This window comes from Onychomys torridus, chromosome 6, assembly GCF_903995425.1.
Source record: "Onychomys torridus chromosome 6, mOncTor1.1, whole genome shotgun sequence".
Taxonomy (NCBI): domain Eukaryota; kingdom Metazoa; phylum Chordata; class Mammalia; order Rodentia; family Cricetidae; genus Onychomys; species Onychomys torridus.
In genome coordinates this window covers 119,965,343-119,993,225 of record NC_050448.1, presented here as the reverse complement: position 1 = coordinate 119,993,225, position 27,883 = coordinate 119,965,343, and the positions used below count along the sequence as shown (strand labels likewise).

Below are 27,883 nucleotides of genomic sequence, written 5' to 3'. Positions count from 1 at the left end.
AAGTGAATTGGAAAAAAGGAGCATATTATGTAGATGTATCCTGCTTGTTAAATAAGAAACACAGAGCCAGTTGCAGAGTTAAAAACCACGAGGTCAGAGCCAAAGCAGAAAACCTTACCCTTCACTGCTTCTGCGGTTCCTCCTCTCCAGAAGCAACATGTAAAGACACCGGTAAGCCACAAGCCATGTGGCAAAGTATAGACTAACAGAAATGGGTTAATTTAAGATAGAAGAAGCAGATAATAAGCAGCCTGCCACGGCCATACAGTTTCTAAACAATGTAAGTTTCTGTGTGCTTTCTTGGTTGGGTCTGAGCGACTGTGGGACTGGCGGGTGAGAGAGATTTGTCCTGACTGGGCCAGACAGGAAAACTCTAACTACAATATTATACATGGAGAATCCTAAAGAGATTACCTTCACTAAAAGCATTAGACAGGCATAAATGAGTTCTTGCTGTTTGTCTGTGACCTTTACAGGTGAACTTAGTCTGTCATTCCCTTACTTATAGCTTTTGTTCTGAGAATTTAAAACACAGCTAAAGCCTTAGGATGGCATGCACTGTCGCCTTTGCCTCCTTTCCAGGGTCATTCCCTACTACTTTTCTGCGGCCTCCCTGGGCTCCTTCAGATGTTGACTATCTTCTGGGTGTATGAAATGCTAGACTTGGGGCTGGGGAGATTGCTCAGTCAGGAAAGTACTTGCAAGAGCAAGGACCTGAGTTTGATCCCCAGTGACCTTGTTTTTTTGGTTTTGTTTTTTAAAAGCTGGGTGTGTTGGTGGCATGGTTCTAAGCCAAGAGCTGGGGAGGCTGAGACAGGAGGATCCCTGGAGCTCACAGGCAGTCTACCTAGAGTCTGGGCAAGTGAGAGAGACTATAAAAACAAAGTTAGGGGCTAGTGGGCAGAGGCGACCTCTGGGCTCTACCTGTGTACATTTATATGTACACCCAACACAATATGTCGCTCGCACGCACGTACACACTTTCTTCTAGGGCAGAGTGGTCGTTTGGACTGACTGGAGGGCACTTTCCATTCACTTTTCTTTGACAGCTTCTGTTCATCTTCTAGGCTTCTTCAGTTGGTCACATTCTCCAAGATCCCTAATCACATCTGTCTCCTTTGCCGTCACCCCCCCCCCCCACGTTCTTTCTTTGTTATTTTAACCATATCTGTGTGCACTGTTGTGGGCTGTTGAAAGGTTGCCTCCAACTGGAGAGTGACCCCCATCCTATGTGAAGGGCTCTGGTCTCAGGGCCCAAGGGAATGAGTAAAGCAAGGAGAAAGGCTGGTCAAGCACCAGTCTAATATTTAAAGAGCCCCCTGAAGACCACTTAGTGGAGAATGAAGTTCTTAACGCACTCATTCAAATGACGAGAATTCCATTTCTGTAAAACTGTCTGAAAGCGCAGCTGACTTTGTCCCTCACAGCAGTTCCTATGTTCTGTAGTATCAGTGAACATGGAACCTTTGCTCCAGGACCTTGAGCTAGATCTCTGTCAGCCGATATACATACATGTTACGTGTTCCTGTTTAGAGAGTATCTACTTTTGATTTTAGAACTGTTTTCAAGCTTCAATCCTCATAACAGGATAAGGCAGTTCTTGCTCACAGGTCCTTATTTCAAAAACTCTGCCAAATTTAGAGATAACTTAAAACAGTTAAAGTTATTAGTAACAAAATTTTGAAGGCAGAGTCACCACAGTGTTTGTGAATTTGAATAAGCTCAATCAAGCACCAGGAATTTTGTATAAAATGGCGCTTTTTAGATCACAACGTAGACCCCTTTCTTAGTAATCAGTAGTTTTGTCTCTTTAAAAAGCCGTTCTTTGATTTGAATTGCCTGATTAACTTGAAACTCCCAATTAAAATGTAGGCTGGAGCAGACACTGCTAGGCCAGCTCTGGATACTGTGGGCTCGGCTTCTCTGATCTCTAGAAGACAATAGACTTTTCAGGCCTCTTTTAAAACATCTCACTCCCTCCCCTCCCTAAGCAGACACTCATTTAACTGGCTCTTCCTGCCCGGAGGAAACCAGTCCAATTTATTTTCTATGTCAATGCCAGAGTTCTTTTTTGAAGTTCCATCCTTCAATACCTCTATTCTTCTGTCTGTGGTGGCAACTTCTCCGTCCACAAGCGGCTTAATCTCCCTCTTGTTCTAAAATAGCAATAACCACTAAGGAGCACACTCACCATGGCCTGGCTCTGATCACAGGCCCTTGGCGTGACTGCAGACGATCAAACAACGCAGTGTCCTTTGCTAGGGCTCCTCCCATTATTCTGATGAGCCAAGCCATACAAGTTTGTATTCCTTGTCTTACTGACTAAAAAGACTTAGTTTAGATGCTACATGACAAGACAGCTTTTAAATTACTAACCACTCCACACTGTTTGTAATTAAGAGCTATTAAGTTCCCAATAGTACAGACATTTTTGTAGTTTGGCTTAAAAAGGAGCTTATATGAAAAACAGGAACGCATTGAGAAACATGGAAGGACAAACCAGAGCAACTTCAAATTCAAACATTTCTAAAGTTTTTATTGATATTTTGGTCCTATAAGTGAACATTCTTAAATGGAACTCTTCTGTAAGAATATCTAAAAACATAAAAATTTGCCAATTATCAGATCTACACAAATCCTTAACAAAGGTTTTCTGTGTAATCCTCATTAATGCAAACCTTTACGAGTATTACTCTTACTGTAGATACTCAATCTGTTCCATAATAGTTAAGGCTACAAAAATTTTATGTGGCACAAATACTTCTACTAAAAAGAAAGCCAGGCAATAGAAAAGATCTGAGGGGCTCTGAGGAGCAGGCACGTTGTTGAGGCTCAGTGTATCTTACTGGTTTTGTAGTTTTCTGTCAGTTACTTTCAAAAGAGCACACAGCAAAGGAGGCAACTCCTTTATTACCTTCCCTTATTTAAGATTCTGTTGTTTATAAAACTGGACCAGTTATCATAAGCTGGTATTTGCATAATTAACCAGAAGCCTGCTACAAAGCATTTCATTAGTGACATCAACCAGTTCAGAAGAATAGAAATGACTAAGAAATGGGTTTTGCTAAGCTTGCCAGCTCCTTACATATTACAGGCTGTGGTGCTACTTCAACTTCTAATTAGAAGATTAATGACATACATAAAGACTGACCAATGTAAGCATGCAGAACTCAGTTATTTTCTAGGTGCTCTGACAGTTCATTTGATAAGAAAAGAAGAACTAAGCAAGGCTTATACGCGCTCCAACTTCTCGCTGAGAAACTCTTCCACACTGTCTGTGTTCCACTTGAGGATGCTTAGTTCTTCAGCAATGTTCCCGTTGTCGTCCAGAAGCTTTAGGACAGGGTCTGAACCGCGAACATACTACAAAGACCAGACATATCATTTTCTGCTTAGAAGGAGGCTTCTGACTCTCAACCAAGATCAAAATGGCTGAATTAACTATGCTAATCATTTTAACAGCTTTTACCTAATCAACAGGAAGTCTTTTACAGCAAAGACTTGAATGTGATTTCAAGAACTGTAAGAATTAAGAAAACTACTTGTTACATCAAAGAGAAAAGTCTCTGTTGGTATAGAGATACTTTAAGTGGGATTTTAAAGCCTATTATTGAATGTGGCAGGCATTCCAGCCATGGCTCTCTCATATCCAGTGAACGCAGCACTGAATGGAATGGTAGTGACAGACAAATGCAGAACAATTAGGAAAATAAACTGAACACACTTGTTGAGATCAAATCTGTTCCCCAATCAGGTAAAACAACAACCAAAGGAGTAGCAGCGCTAAGTAAGGTACTTCAGGTACCATGCTCCTGTTTCCAGAGAGTCAGTGCTTGACTGTGGGCGTGTGTGCAGTGTCTTCAGAGGTCAGCAGAGGACACTGACTTCTCTGGAGGTGGGAGGTACAGGTGTGGAGGAGTGGCCATGCAGTGCTGTGAACTGAACTTGCGTCCTCTGTGAGAGTAGCAAGTACTCCTAACTGCTACCTCTCTAGCACCTATATGCTTCAGTTTTTAAAGTTTTAACTCAAGCCATGGAGGTAATTTTTGATATTACTATCATCTTTTTATTTTTTGTGGTGCTTAGCCTTGCACATGCTAAGTACTTAGCTTATTCCCAATTACTAGTGGGGGTTTACACTAAAGAGTCAACAATGTGGGCACATGTGGCTCACTACCTCAGGGGACAGCCACACAATCTTAACTACAGAATCTAGGACCTTCGGCCAGTTCCAAGGGAAGACAAACTGTTGCTGCGGTTCACACATAGTCAATGTCTGTCTGTCTTTAAAAGCAGACTAATTTTACATATCATATGACAAAACTGTGGGTAAGATTAATGACCAATCTCTTGAAGGGTAGTGCCCCCCCATCCCCCCACCTTTAATCCCAGCACTTTGCAGGCAAGGGCAGGCGGATCTCTGTGAGTTCGAGGCCAGCCTGGTCTACAGAGTGAGTTCCAGGACAGGTGCAAAGCTACACAGAGAAACCCTGTCTCAAACAAAACAAAACAAAACAAAAGAAAAGGTTAATGACCAATCTATTGCCAATAGGAAGTTGTAAGTTTAAGACAATCTAGCCACTTCCAATTTGGTAAAGCAAGCTTATATAAAATATGAAATCTCACTCTGAAACAGCATTTTTAAAGAAAAACAAAACAGTGCTTTTAATTTCAGACAGTGCACCACACCATCCGACCCAGAGGATTATAGTGAGTGAGAAGTTTAGGGTGGGAGAATAGCGTCAAAGTCTATGGGAACATTTGACCCAGCTTTTTTGGTAAATCACAAACTAGTCTTTAAAAATCTCTAGTAAATTAAAAGATCCCACCATGGCCCCTTACCTTGATTTGTAGACCTCTGAACAGTTTGGGCTTATCGCTTCTGACAAAAGCTTAAAAGAAAAAAAAAAAAAAAAAAAAAAGATTCAAATGGGTCACATCTAAATCCAAGCTAGCTATGAGATTAGTCTAATATATTGAAAGAAAACAAATACGCCCTAGGTGAAAACTAAGTAAATTTAAACAGATAAATAAATGTAGAGACATCCCTATCTAAATATTTAAGACATTGTTTCAAATTAATCAATATCCCTGATTCCAACGGTAGTTTTGTGGGCTTGACAGAATGATTAAACAGCTCAGCTGTGAACAGCTAGGGCAGTTCAAAAGAAAGGTGAGGAGAAATCAGTTTACCTATTCATGACCCCCTTCCTAGAACAGTTAAGCTGAATCAGAAATACCTGGAAGAGTCTTCATGTGGTAAAGTTACAAAGACAAGCAAGGGGTGTGGGGAGGTAGGGATATGCATACTTGAGGATGTGCTTGTGTGGATTATTCAGTGGGAAACTGCCAAATATTTAGAAAAACCAACAACCTATATCACCTATATTATAATGGAGTAAAAACTTAAATTCACAAAGATATTTATTGGATGTTTACTATGTTCCAGGCAGCAAAGGCAAAGGTACGTAAAATATGTATAGCCCCCACCCTTATTAAGTTTATCATCTGGTGAAGAAGACACTTAACAAATAATCCCCCTAAACTGTGATTAAGTGACTAAAAAGGAGGGGCTTGGAAAACTTTCAAAGTCATACAAAGAACTTATTGAATATGAAATAGAAAATTCTTCTCTTATATATGGTCCTAAAGGAAATGTTTTATAGATATGTTTACATAAAAATAGGAATTTCAGGGCAGAACACTGCTATTAACAAAATTCAAGAGTACAAATAAAAAAAATAGGTTAAAAACTGTAAATTAACACATAAAAAAAGATCTTACAAAAAAAGGAAAAAAAAAAAAACCCAAATAGACTGAAAATAAAAATGTGATACAGCCAATAAACATGGTATCTTAGACTACCTGATTGGCTAATCCTATATGCATGTCTGGCAAAACACCACCTAACATACTTCCAGCTATTCAGCCACCTTTTCAACCATGTGAGAACCTGCTAGGGGAAAAGACTATTTAAAATCTTTCTTATACACCAAGCAGAGCTGTCAGTACATTTAATAATTTCCATTCATTCAGATGCCTTTTAATGGGCTGGACTTAGTGAACAGGCTTAACAGGAATGCCATGATGAATTACTAATGATCAAGCCCAGTAGGTTTTCTTTTCTGCTAAACACAGACCCGGAAGCATAATTCTGAAAGAGTGGAGTGTGATAAACAGGTAAGTCATGCCTTACAAGTAGTAAATGAAGCTTTTAACATTTGAGAGTTTATATACACATTGTATTGTACATTCTACATGACAGCACAGGTTCTTTAATGCCATGAAGGCTATGACTTTCTTAGGCATCCTGTCTAATAATAAATAAATAATAAATAAATGTACCTGTAAAAAATGTCCTATTAAGTGAATGGAGTCAGCTTCAGGAAGACCAACATTTTGGTTCCTAGATTTTATAGACACCATACAGCTGACTCTGTACATGACACAGAAGTAGAAGGGAAACTGTCTAGAGAACCAAGGGGACCAATGGGAGGGGAGAGAAGTGGGGAGTGGAGACATGCTCAAAGTGTTATATACCTGTATGAAAATGTTATCCAGCCCAGTGTTGTGCACACTGGAAATTAAAACAAAGCAAAACCGTGTTTTGGGCTTGAGATTCAATCGCCAGCACCAAGACAATTGTTACACCCCCCGCCCCCCCACTCTTGTTTGATGCCAAGGATCAAACCCAGCAAGGCCTTCAGGCTAGTGCTCTGGGGAGCCACTCTGCCCCTAAGATAGATCAGCCCAAATGCTACTACATTAACAACAGGCAATAAGCACTTTTGAGTTCAGAAAAAGATGCCACTCTGTTGGAGTGACAAAGATAGGGGTAATAAAATGAAAGAACTGAACATTTAAAAATCAACTTAAAGATAAAACAGTGCCCTTTCTTTAACATAAATAATTTAGAGACTCCAAAGGGACTTTTTCCTGTTCTCATGAAAAATAATTTATTACTAAATCTAACATTTTGCAATAGACAAAACAGTCCCTCATGTTTTGATAGAGAAAGTAAAGTGAAAAAGTACATTAAAATGCATGCTCAGAGGGCTAGGGACCTAGCTCAACAGTAGAATGCTGACACAGAATGTATAAGGTCTTGGGCCCCATCTTTAACACAGATTAAAAAAAAAGTAGGCTAAAAACACAACAAAACAGTTTGACCTTTAGCTAGTCAGGAACAAAAAAAGGACAGTTTCTCAAGTCCAATGCTGGTGTCTCCCTCTTCGTTCTGAATGCAGTAATGAACTTAATCCACCAATATAAATATAGGTCTAATCAGTCAGTTAGAGGGAAGTCTCATGATGCTTTGCAAGTTATAAGCAAAATCCTGACAGTGAGTTTTATAAAAGGTTGTCACTTGAATCTATAATATTGCTTAATCACTGTACTTTACAACCACATTTTGTGCTGGAGTTGTTAACTAAGCAAACAGAAGGAGAACCCCATGAAAATGGTGGGACTACATACCCTTTCAAGATGAGCTTTGCTTTCTTTCTGATTCTGGAAGAAACTAAGTATCGTAACTTTTAAAATATCAGAGAATACCAGTCACCACCGTTTCCTACCTGGGATCAGTGAGCCTAGTTTGTACTTTTAAGGCAGTTTCACAATATAATTTATAAAGTAATGAAGGACAACTTAGAAACTCTACAGGAATTTAAATATGGGGTGTGCACAGCTGTAAGCATGGTACTGGGTGGGGAGGCAGGTGCAAGAGGACTCAGCTCAACACAGGGTGGTGCACAGCTGCAGGCAGAGTAGTCAGGAGGCTGAGTCTGTGCCAAAAATCACAACAGATTAGGTACACAAAAAGAACCGCAATGTATTTCAACTTCAAAAGAAAGTTAGCCATGATGGCACATGCTTGTGACTCCAGCTCCTCAGGCTTGAGTGTGCAGCCTGCTGGACTACCATGAGACCCAACCCAAAGCACCAGACAAAACCAAGAAGGAGCTGCCTCAAAAAGTATTCTGTTTCATAAAGATGATTTTTCTCTCTTCTTTCTTTTTTGGTGATTTTGAGACAGAGTTGCACTGTGTAGCTCTGGCTGTCCTGGAACTTATTTTGCAGATGAGGCTATTCTTGAACTTGGAGACTCGCCTGGCTCTGCTTCCCAAGTGGTGGGTTTAAAAGCATGCGCCACCATGCCCTGACTGCTCATAAAGCTGATTTTCAGTGTAAACATGCAAGGCTAAACTAGAAAACTCTTAGTGAAGGCTTCCTGGAGATGTTAGGATCATCACAGTTTGATGTTAACTGCAAGAACAGACTGGACAATTACTTCTTACCATATTTATCACTAAAATTCCCTGTGATGACACACACAATTACTCTCTAATGCATCTCTAAATTCTGTGGTAATTAATTCCTGCTGGTTTGTCATACTGTATAGGCTTTCTTTACCTTAATGCAATGTTCTGTAACTTCCACTAAAAAATATATTAGAATGTGCTACTTAAAGGGATTCTATTTCTATCTGCTAAAAGAAAAGCTATCTTAAAATTTATACCCGACAAGAGTATCTTTCTAAATAAAGAATCATTTCATGCTCTTCTATTTAAATCTAACTTACTGGGTTGTAGTTGTTTATAGTAAATAACTTGGGTGACATTAATTTGTATTAAAACATCACCTCTGGAAAAAAGAACGGAGAATATTCATATATTGCTGCAGAGTGTACTTCTGAAAATCCACATTTCTGGGAATGTTTAATGAAATTACTCTTGCAAATGACAATTTTAAATGATTGCTACATACCTTGGACTTGCGGGAACCTCCCCAATTTTCATCCACAGACTTCAAGGATAGCTCCTGCATACAGCTGTAAAATGAAAACCAGGACACTTACAAACTGGAATAGACTTACAGAGCTGCTCTCTCAGGGGAGAGAGCACTTGGCAAGCATGTATGAGACTCTGGGGTTTGAACTCAGGCAGGACTGTGAAGAAGCACCACAATGTAAGCTTAGAGCAGAGAAGATACATAGAACCCCTACCAAAAAATGCAAGAACATATAAAGACCAAGCTAGAGTTGAAGGGTCCCCAAATGGTTTCAACTACCGATACCAACTGCAATTTGAGAATATAAACACACAATTCCAGAAACAAATGTCTGAAATGAAGTATGTTTGGGCAACATGCTGAAATATTACTCTGTCCTGCACAAAACATGAAATTGCTTTTCTGGTGTATCCATGCTATACATGCTACCCGCCCATAAGTCACTTAGTAGTTGTCTAAGATATAGAGTTCCACAAGCTTGTGTTCAAATAAGTCAAGTTCAAGAATAATGTTACTTAACTAGGTGGTGGTGGTGGTACATGCCTTTAATGCCAGCACTTGGGAGGCAGAGACAGGTGAATCTCTGAGTTTGAGGCCAGCCTGTCTGGGGGGGTGGGGAATACCAACCAAAGAATAATGTTACTGGTAGTTCAGACACTGTGCATCTCTACACTAGTGAATTCCACTAAGTGTCTCGGCTATACCCTCACAGGTAAGATGAGGGGTACATACCATATAGGGAATGGCGGAGGAACTTCAGCTGTACTGGGAATGGACTGAGGACAAGGGGGCTTGACAATGAATTTTAATAAGATGCTTTAGGGAAGTCTTTAGACTGCTTTTAATATCATGTGACCAATGGTTTATTAGTAAACAAAAGTCCAGCATTCAACTTTTGAAGGCATTTTGGTTTATGTGTAACTGTCTGAGTGTCTGTCACATATATGCAGGGGGCCGTGGAGACCAGAAAAGAACATCAGATCTCCAGGAGCTGGTGTGTGTGTGTGTGTGTGTGTGTGTGTGTGTGTGTGTGTGTGTGTGTGTGTGACAGGATGATGTGAGCTACATGTGGAGGAGCTGGGAATTAAACTCAGATCCTCCTCTGGAAGAGTAGCTCTTACCTGTCCAGCCTTCTACTACTACCATCTCTGGAAAGTAATTATAATAGAAGTACTGTGTTAAAACAGAAAAACTAGTAAAAATCTCATTATAAAAGACTGATACCAATCATTTTCTTGGATGAATTAAGCTGAACCACTCAGTAGTCAGCACTGCTTTTGTAGGTATAGAAGCTGCACATTCTCTCTGGAGTAAAACTCAGCATAAAACTCAAATGCAGATCAATGCTGTGAAGTCACACGAGACACAGCCAACAGTAGAGATCACTTTTTTGTAGCAACCAAAGCCTAACCATTCTTTTCTAATATTTATTTTTATGTGCATAAGTGTTTTGTCTAGTTTTATGTCAACTTGACCTAAGCTAGATTCATTCTGGAAGAAAAACCTTCTTTGAGGAAATGTCCTCATCAGACTGTCCCATGGGCAAGTAAGTGGTGCATTTTCTTGATGATTGGTGTGGGAGGGCCCAGTTCACTTTGAGCAGTGCCACTCTTGGACTGGTGATTTTGGGTACTATAGGACGGCAGGCTGTGCTAGCCACTGGGAGCAAGCCAGTAAGCAGCATTATTCCATGGCCTCTGCATCAGTTCCTGCCTCCAGGTTGCTGCCCTGACTTTCTTCAATGATGGACTATGGTATGGAAGTTAAGCAAAATAAATCCTTTCCTCCAAAAGGTGCTTTTGGTTGTGTTGTTTTGCCATAACAGAAACTCTAAGACAGTTGGCATGGATGTTTATATACTATGTACGTGCCTGGTGTCCTCAGAGGTCAGAAGAGAGCATCAGATTCCCAGAACGTAAGTTAAGGATGGTTGTGAGCCACCATGTGGGTGTTGGGAATGGAACCAAGACAAAAAGTTGGTCATGGGTTTTCTAACCAGACAGCTGGATTCCCAAACGTTTTATAAGAACGAACAAAGGGAAATAAAATAAAATAAAATAAAATAAAAATAATAAAAAAAATTGTTGTGACATATCACACCAACACAGTACATTTATAAACTTGGTCCACGTCAGAAATTCTCTTAACACTTTCCAACACTAAGCACTTACTATTTTTCCAGTGAAAATAACTGGCAATAAACACAATAGTAATAAACCTTGAAATAAACTAATTATTTAAGCACCGTTAAACTAAGTTCCAAGTTTTCACACCACAAAGGAGTTGAAGTTGTAAGGTCAAACAGGGATGAGAACCCCACCTTGTAGGACCCTCTACTAACAGGACAGAGACGACACGGTGACCACGTCACCTTCACAATTTAATCAAGGGAGCCCAGGCAAATGCTGCTTGCTGCACCTCCTTTTCATTTGCTTTCTTTTGCTAGAGATTTCTCTCTAACCAACTGTGCATTACATTTTTAAATTGCTGCAATGGCTGGCGGACCACAGGAAGACATTCTTTAGGCCTCAGCTTGAAACAGTTTTAGCAAACTGCTGCCATAATTCAGGGCCAATGTTGGCTTTCTTCATGTATCTACTGACTTTGGAAAATCCACCCCCCCATTTGTTAACTAACTGATTTTCTTCCTTCCTTCCTTCCTCCCTCCCTCTCTCTTTCTCTCCCTCCTTTTTTTTTTTTAACTAACTGATTTTCTAAATAGACACACAATATTAATATTGTACATATTTCTGGGGAGCTTTGTAATGTTTTGATACACACACACACACACACACACACACACATTCACACGCTCTGTGGTGCTCAGGTCATGGCAACTGTCTCTATCTCCTCAGATATTTATCATTTTCTATGGTGAAAAAAAACTCTATTTTGTTAAAAAGTAAAACTTAAATTTTAAAGTTTAATTTTTTTAAAGTTAAAAATTTTAGTGCCACTGTACCCCTCCTCTATATTAATTAAGTAAGCTCTAATTTTGTTCTCCTAAAGTACCAGTTTTATTCATATAAAAATCTTTAAAACATCAATTTCATATGAGTATAAACATAGTCATGCATATTTTAGTAAATACATGAATAAATACTGTTAGGTGAACAACAGCCCCCTTAAAAACAACTTCCCCCTCCTTTCCTCCCTCCCTCTATCCCACCCTCCCTGTCCTGTGTATGATCTTCTAAGTCCACACTGCTGAGATTACAGTCATGTTTTGCCACCCCCAATGCCAGGATAACTTTTTATAACCAATTTTATATCTTTTCATATGATGGAAACACATATATCATACAAAAACTAAATTTAGCAAAACATAGACAACTAAGACTCAAGAAAAACATATTCCCTAAACTATGTTTACTCATCTACTGTTTTAAATTTTACTCCATTGCTCCCTCCAACATTTTCAGATTCCTTTTTTTTTGGTGCTCAGTACGCTGGAAACAATAAGTTCATTATACGGGGACAAATAATGAAGATACTATTCTGAAATGTAATAGGAACTATTTATCAGATTGTATACTTATGCTACAAAACACATTAAAAGTATTATGTTGACACAGATCAAGGGAAAGAAGCTGGCTTATCATCACAGTAAACTAAGGTGGCAAACGGACTTCATGCATTTAAATTAACTATGTGAATTTTAATTATCTGATGGTCCTTTCTGTTGTTTACAGCACTCCACACCAAGCAGAGATTGTCTTTCCATATCTTCTGCACTGCAAGAAGACTGAGAAGCTAACATTTACCTTAAGTTAGCTCCAAAGGAGGGATTGTTCTAAATGAGAAAATCAATACTCCACTAAAAAGCTCGATAAAAATAACATAAAGCATTTCCTCATCATTGCATTTTAACTATGAGAGCCATGGAGGAAGGGACTAGGTTTCCTTCAATACTGTGACGAGTAGGATTTGTGGAAATAATGCACAGAATTTGCCTGTAAAGGTACAAGAGTGTGCAATGGGCTAATGGTGATTCTATTAACTTGCCAGAAACTGGAGTCACCACACTGCCTCAGGCCTGTGTGTGTGTGTGTGTGTGTGTGTGTAGATTTGGTTAACTGAACATATCCCACATATCAGATATTTACATTATAATTCATAACTGTAGTAAAATTAGTTATGAAGTAGCAGTGAAAATAATTTTATGGTTGGGGGTCACCACAACATGAGGAACTAACTGTATTAAAGGGTCGCAGCGTTAAGAAGGTTGAGAACACTGCTCTAAGGACTTACTCTTTTTAAATAGATAGAATAAACTACAACTACGATAGAATGCTTGAATAGTATGCTTAAAGAGTTGATGCTAATTTATTAAACTCTTAAAGACTGCATCTACTTTCCATATTAAAGACAAGTTTAAAAATAAATATTTTCAGTTCAAATAAATAGCTACAAAATAAACTTCAAAACTTTGTTGAACACTTATATGTATATGTAAACATATCCATTAATTAGCTCTGTGATCTTAGACAGGATGTCTACTTAGGGCTCAACTATGAAGTGAGAAATTACTATTAATTTCTATTAATAATAATAATTACTATTATTACTATTCTGATAGTGACCTATTATGAGGATACTACAGGAATCAATTTACTTAAAGTACTTTGAGATGAGGTCTCACTACACAGCCCTGGCTGGCTTAGAACTTGCTATGTAGACTAGGCTGGGTTGGAACTCAAATTCCCTTCCTCTGTGCCACCATGCCTACCACTTCAAGTTCCTGGAAGAGTGCTTTCATATAGTAACAAGTTAACAAAGTGCCATTGTAAGTGTAAGTATCTGTCTGTACCACTAGTTAGTAACACAAGAGGTGGTTTGGGTAATGGTTACACTGGATCTGAAATGTTGCCGAGCATTATTCGTATTTAAAAACTCCTTTGAGAAGAACGCTTTTATGTTACATTTAGAGTCATCTGCTTAAGATATTTATATTTGTTCCCGTTGAAGAAATCAGTTCCTGCAGAGGCTATTGTAAGCAGCATGCAATGTCTTGAGTGATAACAATGTCATGCAGTTAGCTTGGCTTCCTCTTCAGCCTTCTGTGTTTCACAAGGTAGCAGCACTGTCTCTTACAGGTCAGTGCTTAGGCCTCTCCCCTAGACAATGCTGTTCAAGCGGACTTCTGAATCATGCTGAAATTGCCTATAGTTTACATCTCCTTATACATTTAAAAGAAGTGTTTGGGAGGGAAGAAGGGGAAACTGTGGTTGGAATATAATATGTAAGAGAAGAATTTAAAAAAAAAAGAATTATTTTGGTGTCCTCCTTTTCCAAATTAATAAAAATTATGTCATTTATTTAAAACTTTTTGTTTAGACCTTACCCAAAGTAAAAACATGTAATATATTTTTCAAAACCACCAAATAAATGGGAGTCATAGTCTGTGGTAAACAAAGAGATAAAGATTTGATAATTTTAAATAAAAACTAATAATGGAATTCTATTAGTTATTCTTCTTAACAGAAGGTCCAGCAGGGGGAGACCTTAAGAAGGTCATTCAAGTCTTTCATGTTTAAGTCATTCAATTTTTTACAGAAACTCTGTATAGCAGGGATTATTGTTCACATTTTTAAGATGACATCAAACAGTGCTGTCGTTTAGAATTTTGACTCAGTAGTCAAACTGGGATGAATTAGGGTCTTGCACCTAAAAACCCTAGAACTTTGGGCAGGCTTCACTCTGATTTTTTTGTTTGTTAAACAGAGATCAAAGTACATTACAAGGTTCTTCTGAAGCTTAAATCAACAGTGTAGAGAAAATACATGAGACATAACTTGTGTAAGCACTCAAGTGAGAGTATATGTAATCACAACAGCACTGAAGACTGTGTGTGTGTGTGTGTGTGTGTGTGTGTGTGTGTGAGAGAGAGAGAGAGAGAGAGAGAGAGAGAGAGAGAGAGAGTTTTGAGAGACAGTCTCTCAAAAAACTATCCTAAAAAAGAGAGATGTGTATTGTCTGTGGTCTGTTTGAGATGCATGTAAATCTCAAGAGAGAATATGTACATAAAAGGGGAATTGAAATTAGTCCATTTGCAAAAGCAGTGAAGCAAAAAGACCAGGGCATTCAACTACATTCATAAACATATTTACTATGTACAATATTAAAGTACGATGCAATAAAAATAGCAGAAGATAAACATTAATTGCTTTTCAATTATCTGCAAAGATATCAAAGTGAAAATATAGCCCTTTATCAAATACCTGAATTGCTGAGCTATGCTACAGATAAAGTCACAGGTAGGCTTCAGGGCTCTGGATATGAGGATTTAGTAGAGCTGTGAACCACAGCAAGAGATTCCAAATTCACACAAAAGGAATCTCATCTCAATCTACAGCTTTCTTTCAATAAATGAACAAATAAGCAAACAACACACTTTTAAACTACTCTACCAACGTGTTGAGGCTGGGGATGTAGATCAGGAGCAGAATGGGTGTGATTACGCAGACATCTGGGTTTGGTCCCCAGCACAGGGAGGGAAAGAGACAAAAGGAAAGAAAAAGGACACAAAAAGACAAAAGACAAAACAACTCAAAAGAGGGATCCAAATTATTATTATTATTATTATTATTATTATTATTATTATTATTATTATTATTATTTTTCAAGACAGGGCTTCACTGTGTAGCCCTGGCTGTCCTGCAACTCACTCTGTAGACCAGGCTGGCCTTGAACTCAGAGAGCTGCCTATCTCTGCCTCCTGAGTGATGGGATTAAAGGTGTACTTAAGACACCACTGCCCAACTTTTTACTCTCCTTCCTTCCTTCCTTCCTTCCTTCCTTCCTTCCTTCCTTCCTTCCTTCCTTCCTTCCTATCTATCTATCTGCCAAATTATTCTTAAACCACTAATATCTGTTATCAGGTAGATTAACAATATAAGCTGGGCAGTGGTGGCACATGCCTTTAATCTCGGCACTGGGGAGGCAGAGGCAGGTGGATCTTTGTGCGTTTGAGGCCAGCCTGGTCTACTGATCGAGATCCAGGAAAGGCGCAAAGCTACACAGAGAAACCCTGTCTCGAAAAACCAAAAATAAAAACAACAACAACAAATATATATATATAAACAAGTAGCAAGGAAAATTAGACACCATGGTTAGTTTGATTTTTTTGTAAAGTAATTATTATTTTTGTATTGTGATCATATATCTCAATTAGTTTTGTTAAAATGTCATTTGTAGTTTAAAAAAGTTTTTACCTGGTTTGCCATTTAAAAGAGTTTGAAAGCAGTATTTTACTTTAAACTGACTTCTATTTCAATTTTCAAAATCTGTTTGTCCTAAGAAAATTGGGGTTTGTGCTGAGGCTGTGAGGATGTAGCTCATTGGTAGTGCGTGGCCTTTCCTTTGAGTTCCAGTTTTGTTTTCTAATCAGGCCGGGTGGTGGTGGTACATACCTTGAATTCTAGTACTCTGGAGGCAGAGGTGTGTGTGTGTGGGGTGTCTCTGAGTTTGAGGCCAGCCTGGACTACATAGTGAGTTCCAGGATAGCCAGGGCTACACAGAGAAACGCTGGAAAAACCAAAGACCAAAACCAAACCAAAATCAGAAAAACCCAGGGCTAGAGAGGAAGGTTGGTGGTTAAGAACAATAGGACCTGTGTTGGATGGCTACTGATCCCCTGTAACTCCAGCTTCAGGGGACCTGACCACCCTCTTCTTACCTCTTCAGACAGTTGCATACATTTGCATATGCCTATAGAGACATACACAGAGAAAGACAAACCTTCAAAAACTAAAAAAAGCAGCAACACTGACTCCCCCTGCAATGGTCTTAGGTTTCCTAGCAGCACCCCAACCCTCATAATCTTTCACACAGTCTAAGTGATGACAATGGTGAAAAGTGCAAACTTACACTGTACTCTTTACTAAAGCCCTGAACTCTGGGATTTGGTCTGATATAATTTACACACACATTCTGTTCCACACTGTAGAACTCCACACGGAGTTCTTTGTGCTCACAGATACGCACTAAGGGAACCTGGACAATTAAACACACAAGGCTGTTCCTTCAAAGGAATAACCTATTATCTACCAAGAAGGCTGGAGGTGGACAGTTAATAGCCTGGTGACCCTGGTGTGCTATCTGTGTGGTTTAGACCACACCAGATGCCGCCCCCCCCCAGACCCTTATCTCAAGCTCATTTATCAGTTAATCTCTAGAACCTATCTTTATGGAAGGTGTCACATGTAGTAAATCTACAGAACCCATCTTTATGGAGGGTGTTATACATACTTTACAAAAAGTTTAAATGTAGTCACACCTGATCTCTATTTAGCTTACTTGTCCTCAAGGAGATTTATGTGTGCTTTATTGTGCACACAGGTACTAATTATCACCCGAAAAGTTTTCACTGAATTGTGCTGTGTTTAAATATGCCTAAAATAAACTACTCGTGGTCAGATTCTCGAAGTTTGAACCAGCACTGGGTACTTGGTCATACTGAACTGAACTACTTTCTTGCCTCCTGCAGACTGTGACTCTGGTGGCCATAGTGATTGCAGAGACCCCTGACCAAGCAGCAGCAAACACTAAAAGTTGTCATATCACTGTGTGTTATCACAATAAAGTCCTTCCTGCACCAACTGACAGAGCAGCTGGAAAGAGACTATGAGAACACTTGGTTGCAAATTTTTATCATTAGCAAATCTAATGATTCATGTGATAGCTATTTCCTGTACTCTGCCAACAGCAATCATTACTGTGGTATTTCCAGAGTCCTTGCTTTTAAACACCAAACACATACCTTCTAGAAAATGCTCCTAGTGTCTTTTCACTACCAACAGCAAAGGTGTCTGGCAAGCACCTGCAGATCAAGCACAACTCTCATCACCAAGTGACTCCTCACTCCTTTCACCCTCACATCAACCACGGGACAGGAAGGAGGAGTCCACGGAGAGAAGCGGGCAGGCGGCAAGATCAGACTCTTCAAGACACCAGCAGAACAGCAGAGGGCTGAGCCCAGCAAGCTGGTGCCGGAACCAGGGTCTCGATCACTTCCCCAAATGGAACAAACTGCAAATGAACTGAAAACAATCTGGGTATTGTTGCATATGAGTAATTTATCTAGGCATAGTCTAGTTTCTAGAAGGCTCTCTGATTTGCTGACGAGTGTCTTTCAGAATAACACGATGGAATGCAGGTGTTCACTGAAAGGAGTAAAGGTGCTAGACTGGGGAGCCAAGACTATTTTAAAGAAAGAAGGAAAAACCAACCAAACAAAGCATGTTTTAAAGCCCACAAACCCTCAGGGTTCTAAAGATGTGGGGAGGCCATCAAGGAGTATCTTAGAAAACAGGAGTTCAGAATAAAACAGGAATACTTGATTTGTGTTTATCCTTAGGAAAAATCCAAAAGCATTTTACAAAATTATTTTTAATTAATTATTTAATTAAAAATAAATTAAGATGAAATATAATTACTTTTAATCTGGTGCTCATGTTCACTTTCAAAACAACCTTGGCTTGAGTGGCAGTGCCTGTCTGTAATCCTGGTGCTCAGGAGGCTGAGGTGGTGGGACCGGGAGCATAGGACAGCAGGGGCCAGAGTGAGACGCTCTCAACAAATAAGCACTTTTAATTAAGGCTGATGGTCAGCAAACTGTGCTAAATAATTAACACATCTATTTTTGATACATCCTTAAAAATAAAATGTAGAAATGAAAGATTTGTAGCAAATACTTACTACCAAAGGTTTGCAAGTGGGCAATTGCCACCATGGAAGTAAGTTTCTGTTTATTTTAAAACTTTTACTATTTTTCTGGCTATGTAAATGAAACACATAAATATAAAGCAGTAAGGTAAGGCTCTATTGTATTTTAACTTTTAGGCATTCTCAAAGGCAAGGCAGGACTATGCAGTTTAGGCTGGCCTCAAACTCAGCCCTCCTATCTCAGACTCTCACGTGCTGGAATTTAAGGTCTGTGTTCTTAAAATAACTGGAAATAACTCCCAACCCACTGTATCCAATTCATTTTCAGTGAAAATGGCCTCATTCAAGTACAAAGACTTGTAAGTAAGTGTTCTAAAGGTTGGCCACTTAGAAATAATGATAAAACTAAGACTTCAAAGAGCTCAACATATTGGCAGAATAAAGGGCAAGTATCTGCCCAGCACTCTAGTACCAGGGAGGAGCAGCTAATCTGACTTGGGCTGGTGATGAGTGGACAAGAAAGGAGATGAGCTCAATCCTTCTAAAAGACAGCTCTAGGGAAAGTGGTTTACTGTGAAACAGAACGAGAACTTACCAGAGGGCCTTCTTAATTAGTATCTCCTTCTGCTCTCTTTGGTCTAAGAAAAAGGTCTTATATCCGTAGGTGGCCTCAATCTCATAGCAATCCTCCTGCCTCAGCCTCCTGAGCAGTACAATTACAGGTGCACACATACATATCTTTCCTTGAGACAGCTTCATCTTTTGGTTTCAATACACTGTGCCACACTGCCACTGTGGCAGCTAACAGTTCGTTCATTATTCCACAACTCTAGCTAATTCCTTAGCGTAAGTGGGGCTGGAGAGACGGCTCAGTGGTTCAGAGCACTACTGCCCTTCCAGGGGACCCAAGATTCGATTTCCAGCAGTCATATGATGGCTAACTACTGACCTTAGCTTCAGTTCCAGGGATCTGATACCTTTTTTTTGCTTCCTCAGGTCATACATGTGGTACACAGACATACATGAACTTAGTAAGTCTTTATTTTATCTAAAATACTAGTTGCACAAGACTCCACTGAAAATTTAACTTGTAGTAATTTACATTTTTTCTTTAAGCTACAAATTAGTATGTTTTCCCAGTTAAGTTAATCTTCTGACTAGTGTTTGAAAACCATAGTTGTAAGCTTTTAAAGCTACTTAAGACAGTAATAAAATGGCTTAACAAAATACTCGTTCAAGGTAATAACTGAGAAAATTATAAGGTCCTTTAGGATCAAAATACATTGGAGCAGACCAAAGAGAAAGAAAAATGCAACCATAACTAACAAAATAAATTTCAAAGAATTTCAAGATTTTATATGCTTTCATGATTGTTTTAAAGAAAAAATTTTGACCATTACTGAAAACAGTTGGCCTCATCTGCGAATAGATCCACAACACACAGAACTAAAAGAGCCAAAAGGAATGCTCTAGCAACATTTTAAACTGTATTATAAAAGAGAGACGAACTAGCCAGGTGTGGTGCCCATCATCCTAACGTAGGGAGGAAGAAAAAGGAGGACGGTTATGAGTTCAAGGCCAGCTTGATCTATGTAGGGAATACGATGGTCAGTGTTACCTGTCAGCTCAGTAGGATCTAGACTCATTAGGGAGACAGGCGTTTGGTCATGCCTAGGGGATAGCCTTGATTACGTGTGGTTATGTGAGGTGAGACAATCCAGTCTCTAAGTAGGCCGCATCACTCCATGGGCTGGAGTGCAGTCTGGACTGAATGAGAGCAAGAGTAAGCAGAGTGTCCTGACTCACTGTCCTCTTCCTCCTGACTGAGGAGACAAGGGGACCAGCTACTTCACACTCCTGTTGCCTTAACTCCCTGGCCGTGACTGGCTGTGACTGGAATGTGAGCCAACACAAGCCCTTTCTTCCTGAAGCTGCTTTTGTCAAGGAATGTTGCCACTACAACAGAAAAAGGAATACCGGTATTCCATGCCAGTCAGAACATAGCTAGATCCTACCTCAAAACAAACAAGAGCTAAAACATTTTGCAATCTTCTAGCAGAGCTAATTTTATGTGACGATTTAAGTTTTGTTAAATGAATATCAAATTTAACAATGACTGAAAAGCTAAGTGCAGGCCTGAGTCGAAAGAGACAGGAACATTTACTCCGCAAAGCGGTTGTCTGCTTCCTGCCACACTTGCTGCTTCCTACTGGACTGTGGAGCGGGTCTAATGGGCTTGCTCACACACAGCTTTCTTGTCTCCAGTCATATTTCTACGTACCTTTTGTCTGGTTTGTGTCTACTACGTCTATAAAAACCATCCCTTCATTTTGTATGAAAGGTGCTAGAAAATGCCCAATGGGAAATGTATCTTAGTGATTAGGACCGGCAGCAAAGAGAGCATCAGACTCGGTACCAAGGCTCTTAGGACACAGACTACTTGTACTTGGCTATATTAAACACATTAGCCACAATTAGCTAATATTACCTGGCAGACTCCTTGCTGTAACAGCTGAAAACTGTCTAGATACAACACATGGTTCAATTAGTAACAAAAAACAACAGTGATATACTTAAATTTAGAGGAATGTGATCCAAATCTGGTTTCACAAAAACAATATTAAAAATGGGTATTATGAGGAGCACTGACAAAAAGCAATGGGTAGGAACAGCTCTTCTAGTACCATTTATATTTTAGGCATATTTATGTCAATGGAAGGGCAGACTCTCTTAATTCACCCTCAATTACAAAGGGGCCTGTGAGATAAACATTGTTAATGCAATTGCCCCTTCTTATCCCAGCTTTCTAAGTCTCGGGTATTTCAGCATCTTTTCCGGCTGGTAATGGCACAGCCACGGGCTGATGAGGAGCTGACTCACAGAGACCTTCAGCAATTTGTCCCATGTGAGTATTTCACTATAAAGGCAGAGGGGAGTCATGGCAAACCAGCTAAATCCGATCTTAAACCTCTTTAAATCAAGTCAAGCTTTAAAAACCTGTTGTGATGGTTTGGGGATTTAGCTCAGTGGTAGAGCGCTTGCCTAGCAAGCGCAAGGCCCTGGGTTCAATCCTCAGCTCAAAAAAAAAAAAAAAAAATTAATTAAAAACCTGTTGCTTAACTTTGTACTCTATGTATGGAGTGTAAACACACAACACACTGTGGGTTTAATCCAGCCAAGAAAGCAGAGAGCACCCTGGACTCTGTAGGTTCGCTTGGGAACCTCAGGCCATCAGACTGAGGAATGAAGTGTTCAATCTGGCTATCACAAATATATTTTAATAACACGTTGCTTTGTCTTTCCTCTAAACTATAAATAAATATGTACTTGGTATTAGGAAAAAACTCTCTAGTCACAAGAAAGCATTACTAAGCATGTTTTTTGTTTTGTTTTGTTTTTGTTTTGTTTTTCCGAGACAGTTTCTCTGTGTAGCTTTGCGCCTGTCCTGGCTCTCGTTCTGTAGACCAGGCTGGCCTCGAACTCACAAAGATCCGCCTGCCTCTGCCTCCCGAATGCGAGGATTAAAGGCGTGCGCCACCACCGCCCAGTGAGAAAGTATTACTATTTGAAAGTTTTACAAACAGAAACACTTCCAATGGTTCAGCAGGGACAAGTGAAAGAGTAATAAAAGGGACTCAACAAGGAAATGGGAAATTGTTTTTTGAAATCCCACTAAGTCACTTTAGTAAAATCTGTTGTGTGTTGGTGGTGAGGACTGAAGACAGCCTTGTACATACTAGGTGAACACTGTTACTGAGCTACACCTCAGCCCCTCAGTCACTTTTATTTGGATATAGAAATACTCTTAGGCACTTCACAATATGGAAGAAAAATCTGAGGATGTTACTGAAAAACAAAGACCAAACAAGTTCAAACTAGGCATAGTGGTGCACACCTGTAATCTCAGCAGCAAGGGGGCTGAGGCTGAGGGTAGCGAGTTTAATTAAGTCCATCTTGGGCTACATGGCATCATGGCAAGTTCTACAGTGAGACTGTCTTCAAATAGCCAACCCACCCACCCACCCAAACAAAACACCCTGAGCACTTACTTGAACAGTGGGTTCAAAACAACAGATTTTGTGGGGCAGAGCTACTTACCCTGACTGACTTCTCAGATAGGAAAGGTAAGATTATGGGTATCTGGAATTTCCAGTAATGGTATGTAAGTTGACCACATTTGAGCCCAACATTATACACCATGCTACCGTCTCAGATTTTTTTGTACAACTGGCTTATTATTACAAAGAAACCAAAGAGTAATTAATTGGTCCTTGCTAAGGCCAGAGATAACAAAGACTGGCTCATGATGGGACAAGGGTGTGCAATGGTGATGCTGTGGTGTGTGTCCTGCCTTCCCCTGCCTTTGATAGACAGCCACTGTGGAATGGATCCCGGTATGTAAGCACACTTTTCCTTTGACCTTCCTAGTAGACCAGGCAAGAAACTGACTGAGTTTTACTGAAATCTGTAAAGCCAGAAACTCCTGCTTAAACTGATTAAGTAATCTGTACTTTATCTATCTCAACTAGAGCATTTAAAGGAAGAGATACAACAGAAAATGGTACCTTTTTGGTTTCAAATTGAGCTTCTTCCTGACAGCACCCTCTGCAAGCAGGATCCAGCTGAAGCAGGTTAAACTGTCCAAGAAGATCACAAGAGCTGCAGAGCAAGTTGCTGGAGAAACCCAACTCTCTGCATGCCTCTGACGAAAACTCGGCCCCAAGAGCAGACACCTGAAAATGAGAACAAGGAAGAAAATGCAGTTCCAGGTTTACATGAAACTTCCTAAAAGGCGAACACAGAGTTGTCAACATTGAACACAAGGGAGACAAGCTGCTATTATGTTTCATCTGGAGACAAATTCTTAACTACTTTTGAACTCTACAGCTTTATATATTTGGTTTATTGCTGTTACTTTGTTTTTTTGAGACAGTCTTATATAGTCTAGGCTGGCCTTGAATTAGATATATGCTAAAGATGACCTTACCCTTGACCCTCATGTTCATTTAAGTGCTGGGCTTACAGGCATGCACCACACCACTGGATCTGACATCTTCTACTTCAGTGAAAATGTGGATTAACAAAAGATACAAAATATAACTTGAATGATATGCATATTACACATCTCTTATGTTTATTAATATCCCATAGCTTATTAAAAAGGAATATTCTTATAAGGGAAAATTCTTATTTCATTTTAAGGATTTAGTACCTATTCATATGGATTGATGGAAAAAGCATTAAGTTATCTGCAAACACATCCCTATGTTGGGGTAGGTGACAGGAATGGGACCAGGGAAGCAGAGAAAGGAGACCCCCCACAAACCAAACTTTTGGTCTGAGGAATCAGCTCCACCATTTACCAGATGTGTGACCCCAAGGAAGCTAGCTTAAACTTTACTTTCTGCACTGGCAAAGAAAGCAAACAATACTCTAAACAGATTGTGTTAGGAATTCAAAGTCTGAGTTCGATCCTGAGTACCATAAAAATACAATATTCACTGAATTGTTTTAAGATTTATTTTTATGTGCATGCATTTGTGCCTCTGTGTGGATGCCTATTGTGGCTAGAAGGTAATTTCCTGGGGCTAGAGTTACAGATGTTGTGAGCTGCCAGATGTGGGTGCTGCGAACCACACTTGGGTCACTTGGCCACTGGTGTGGTTTGAATGAGAAATGTCCCCTATAACACTTGGGTATTTGAAATTTGCCTAGTTGGTGGCACTGTTTGGGGGGGGGGGGTCGTACAGCCTTCCTGGAGGAAGTATGTCACTCAGGGCAGGCTCCAAGATCACAGCCTAGCCCTAATCTCTCAGCTTCTTGCTCTGTCTGTCCACTACCAGGCTCTCCCTGTAGTTACGGACCCCGGAACCATAATTCAAAATACGTTTCTTTTGTAAGTTGCTTTTGCTATATTTTATCACAGTGACGAGAAGTAACTAAGTCAACTGCTGAGCCATCTTTCCAGTCCCCTTTACTTTTTGATACGGGTCCTCATTAAGTTGTACAGGCTGGTCTTGAACTGAGTCTGTAGCCCAGACAGGCTTTAAACTTGGCATCCTACTGAGTGGCTGGGTTTACAGTCTGGCCTATGCTTTTAGGTGTTGGTCCCTGATTTTTGGAAGCCTGAGATTTTACCAAGGGCTTCAAATATCATTTTATTGAATGCCCATTTTTCCTGAGTTCAGACTTCCAAAGCCAACGGCTCACTTGATTTTCATTAGATGCTGGAAATTCAAAATTTCCTATGATGGAATCTACTTTTGTTTCTGTGGGAGACCCGCTCTCACTTTTACCCCCAAGGTACTCTCGAGGGAGAAGTGAGAAATGTTTAGATAGAAAGATAGAGAGGAGAGAGACAGAAACACAAGATAGCTCGGGAGGGCCTGGATCCTTATCCACTGAACTCTTCTGTCTCTTCTAAAGGGCCTTTTAAAGGAATGCCAAGGGGCAGGGCAAAAGACTTCCCCTTGCTAGATCAAAGCATACTGTACATCCAAGTGCAGACCCTTCCAAACACCTGGTAACCATGCACATGGTCAAGCAATCCTCAAATGCAGCTCTGCTGGGTAAAGCTCAGATCTCACTAGGAAACCTATGTGGGCCTCCACATGTTTAAGTCTAGCCCTCCAAATGCACTTGGCATCTTAGGAAAATGGCACTACTTCTCCAGTCAACTGGTTTGCTAGGCCAAAGCCCTTTAGGTTGTTTAACCATTTCACAGCTAATAGTTTCACAGTTCTGTTCCCTAAGGAGCTCTCAAATCTTTTACAATTTTTAAGAGATTTTAATTTGACAACTTTAAGAACATTTTAATTATTCTTAATTATGTGTACCGTGTGTGGGTGTGTGCACATGCATGCAGCTGCCTGTGTGGTCAGAGGCTTCAGATTCCCCCAGAGCTGGAGTTCCTGGTGGTTGTTTCCAGTCAGACACAGGTGCTGGGAACTGAGCTAGAGTCCTCTGTGAGAGCAGCACGTGCTCTAACTGCTGAGCCATTCTGCTAGTCCCCTGGCTTTTAAGGCCTTTCCTGCCTCTGTAGCTTACACTATTAGTCAGTTCCACCTCTCCTTACTCTCTGGTTCTTTCCCACTTTGCAGCTATGAATCCCTGTGGTCCTGAAGTGGAAAACTGGTCCTCACACCTCTGTTCAAACTTTCCCCTATGTCTAAAATGATATTAACCATTTTTCACCTTGCTAATTTGGCCTGTTTCCAAGAAGCTTATCAGTGACAGCCTTCTAGGTGCTGTCTCTGTGAAATCCATGAGAAATGTATGCTCAGCTGTAAAACAGAGCTAGTCAAGACACTGTATTATGTAAACCTGGGGTTTCTGCCTCGCTATCACCATGTGAGTGCTTCTGACGACAGGATTAAGTTGTTTCTATTTCCAGCACCTCTGCTGGCTCTTGTTTGTTAAACACATACTCTGGGAAAGACCACAGTTTCAAGCAGCGCAATGTCAGACTGTATCTGGCTGACTTTCTACAAGGAAGGATCTGAAAGCTTCTAAGGGCCAGAGAGCAATTTTGCTTTGGTAACAAAATAGTTTCTCTTATAAATACTCAAGTCATCTAGCTACACAAAAGCAATTACAGACAATACAGACATGAGTGTTCCACTAAATGACAGGGCTGGCTGATACAGGCACACTAGCTGTAGTCTGCCAGCCTTCTTTAAACTAATCGGCAAGATTAAAACCTACTGACATTGCTCAGTGAGAATACTGCCAGTACATTCCCACAAAATGCTGACCATCGCACTGGCCTTTATCAGTCAATATTCTAACCAGACATAAGTATTTTAGCTCTATAAACAAAGAATGGACAGAATATTCAAAACTAGTCAACTATCCCAACAAAGTGGAAGGGACCTATGAGTTTACTAGTGAGTTTTCTGTGGCCAACTCTCTAGTTTAAATACAAGACACTTACAACTTATCAACAGTAAAATGATCTGTAAGATCTACTGTACAGGGTAACTTGAAATCAGGGACAGCAACACGTCGGACTGGCGAGAGCTGCATCAATATGTACATATCACCCCACATGTTCTTACACCCCGACTGGCAATCCTCCAACACAGAACGTGTGCGCGTGCGAGAGAGAGAGAGAGAGAGAGAGAGAGAGAGAGAGAGAGAGAGGGAGACAGACAGAGAGGCACACTCGTGAGAGCGCGCGCAGTGTGTTTGTCTGTCTGCACTGACCATCCCCAAGCAACACCTTTGTCACCAGGCTGCAAAAAAGTATAAACTAGAGACACAGCACAGACAGAATCACACAGAGAGCAACCAAGACCCCCAGCTGACATCATCAACTACTAAACATTCAAGTGAAGAGCCTTCAGATTTCAGACTCCAGCCTTTCAACTGAGGTCTGAGGGACGGGACGATGGAGCAGACGAGCTCGTGCTGTGCCAGTCTGAAAACTGATAAGCCACTGAATCTGAACGCAAAATCAACAGTTTTGCACTACTGGATTTACACAAATTTGTTTTGCAGTCAGTAATTGAATGTAATAAAAGCGAATTCCCTTTGAAAACTGCAAACCGCTGAAGAACTTGCAGAAACGGGGCTGGGGAGATAGACGGCTTAGTGGGTAAAGTGCTTGCTGAACAAGTACGAGACCTGGGTGTGGGTCATGAACGGACATCCACCTAAAAAGCTAGGGGTGCAATGCACATGTGTAACTCCAGCACTGGATGGAGAGTACAAAGCCAGCTGGATCCCAGGACCTCACTGGGGTCTAGGGTCAATGAGGAGGAGCTCTAGATTTAGTGAGAAATCCTATTTCCAAACATGTGGTGAAGAAACGATAGAAGACCCTCAACAGACATCAACTTTTGGCTTCCACACGTATACAAGTACATGGAGGAGGTATCCCCTTCCCAACACACACACACACACACACACACACACACACACACACACACACGCCCCTTTCATCAATCTATACTCTCAGGAAACTTGTGGGTTTGTCATGTAATTCTGAACAGATTTCAAATTTGGAGACAAACAAATGGATGGGGTTAGAGAGAATGAATCTTAACATAATGAATGCCAGAAGCATTGCCATTACTGGAAGTTCTTACAAACCACCAATATTTTGCTAAGTACTTCATAGTATCATTCCATTTAATATTAATTACACTTAGGAAAGAAACAAACATAGGACAGTAAGAAAATCTGTCTAAGACTACACAAGAAAAAAAAGTTTAATCCTGGGAAAGGAGGGACGGCTTGATTGGTAAAGTTCATGCCACATAAATGTGAGGACATGAGTTTAGGTACCAAAGGATGGATGGATGCCTGGAGTTTGCTGCTGATGTTATCTAGCCCAAATACTGAGCTCTTGGCTTATTAAATGACCCTGTCTCAAAAAGAGGGTGAGCACGAGACAACAACGGATGATTCATCTCTGGTTTCTGCA

General features: G+C 40.2%; 1 protein-coding gene across 2 annotated transcripts in view; it reads right to left on the bottom strand.

The window, feature by feature from the left end:
• Positions 1 to 2,509: 2,509 nt before the first annotated feature.
• Selenof (selenoprotein F) overlaps positions 2,510 to 27,883 on the bottom strand; it is a 30,422-nt gene continuing 5,048 nt past the window's right edge. Inside the window, exons 2-5 of one of the 2 annotated variants that reach the window (XM_036191405.1) lie at positions 23,022 to 23,189; positions 8,767 to 8,830; positions 4,843 to 4,892; positions 2,510 to 3,363 (exon numbers count right to left, since the gene is read on the bottom strand). In XM_036191405.1, coding sequence (XP_036047298.1) covers positions 3,232 to 3,363; positions 4,843 to 4,892; positions 8,767 to 8,830; positions 23,022 to 23,189 — 414 coding nt within the window. In that variant the 3' untranslated portion in view covers positions 2,510 to 3,231. The remainder of the gene's footprint in view (positions 3,364 to 4,842; positions 4,893 to 8,766; positions 8,831 to 23,021; positions 23,190 to 27,883) is intronic. The other variant, XM_036191406.1, reaches the window with a different exon arrangement.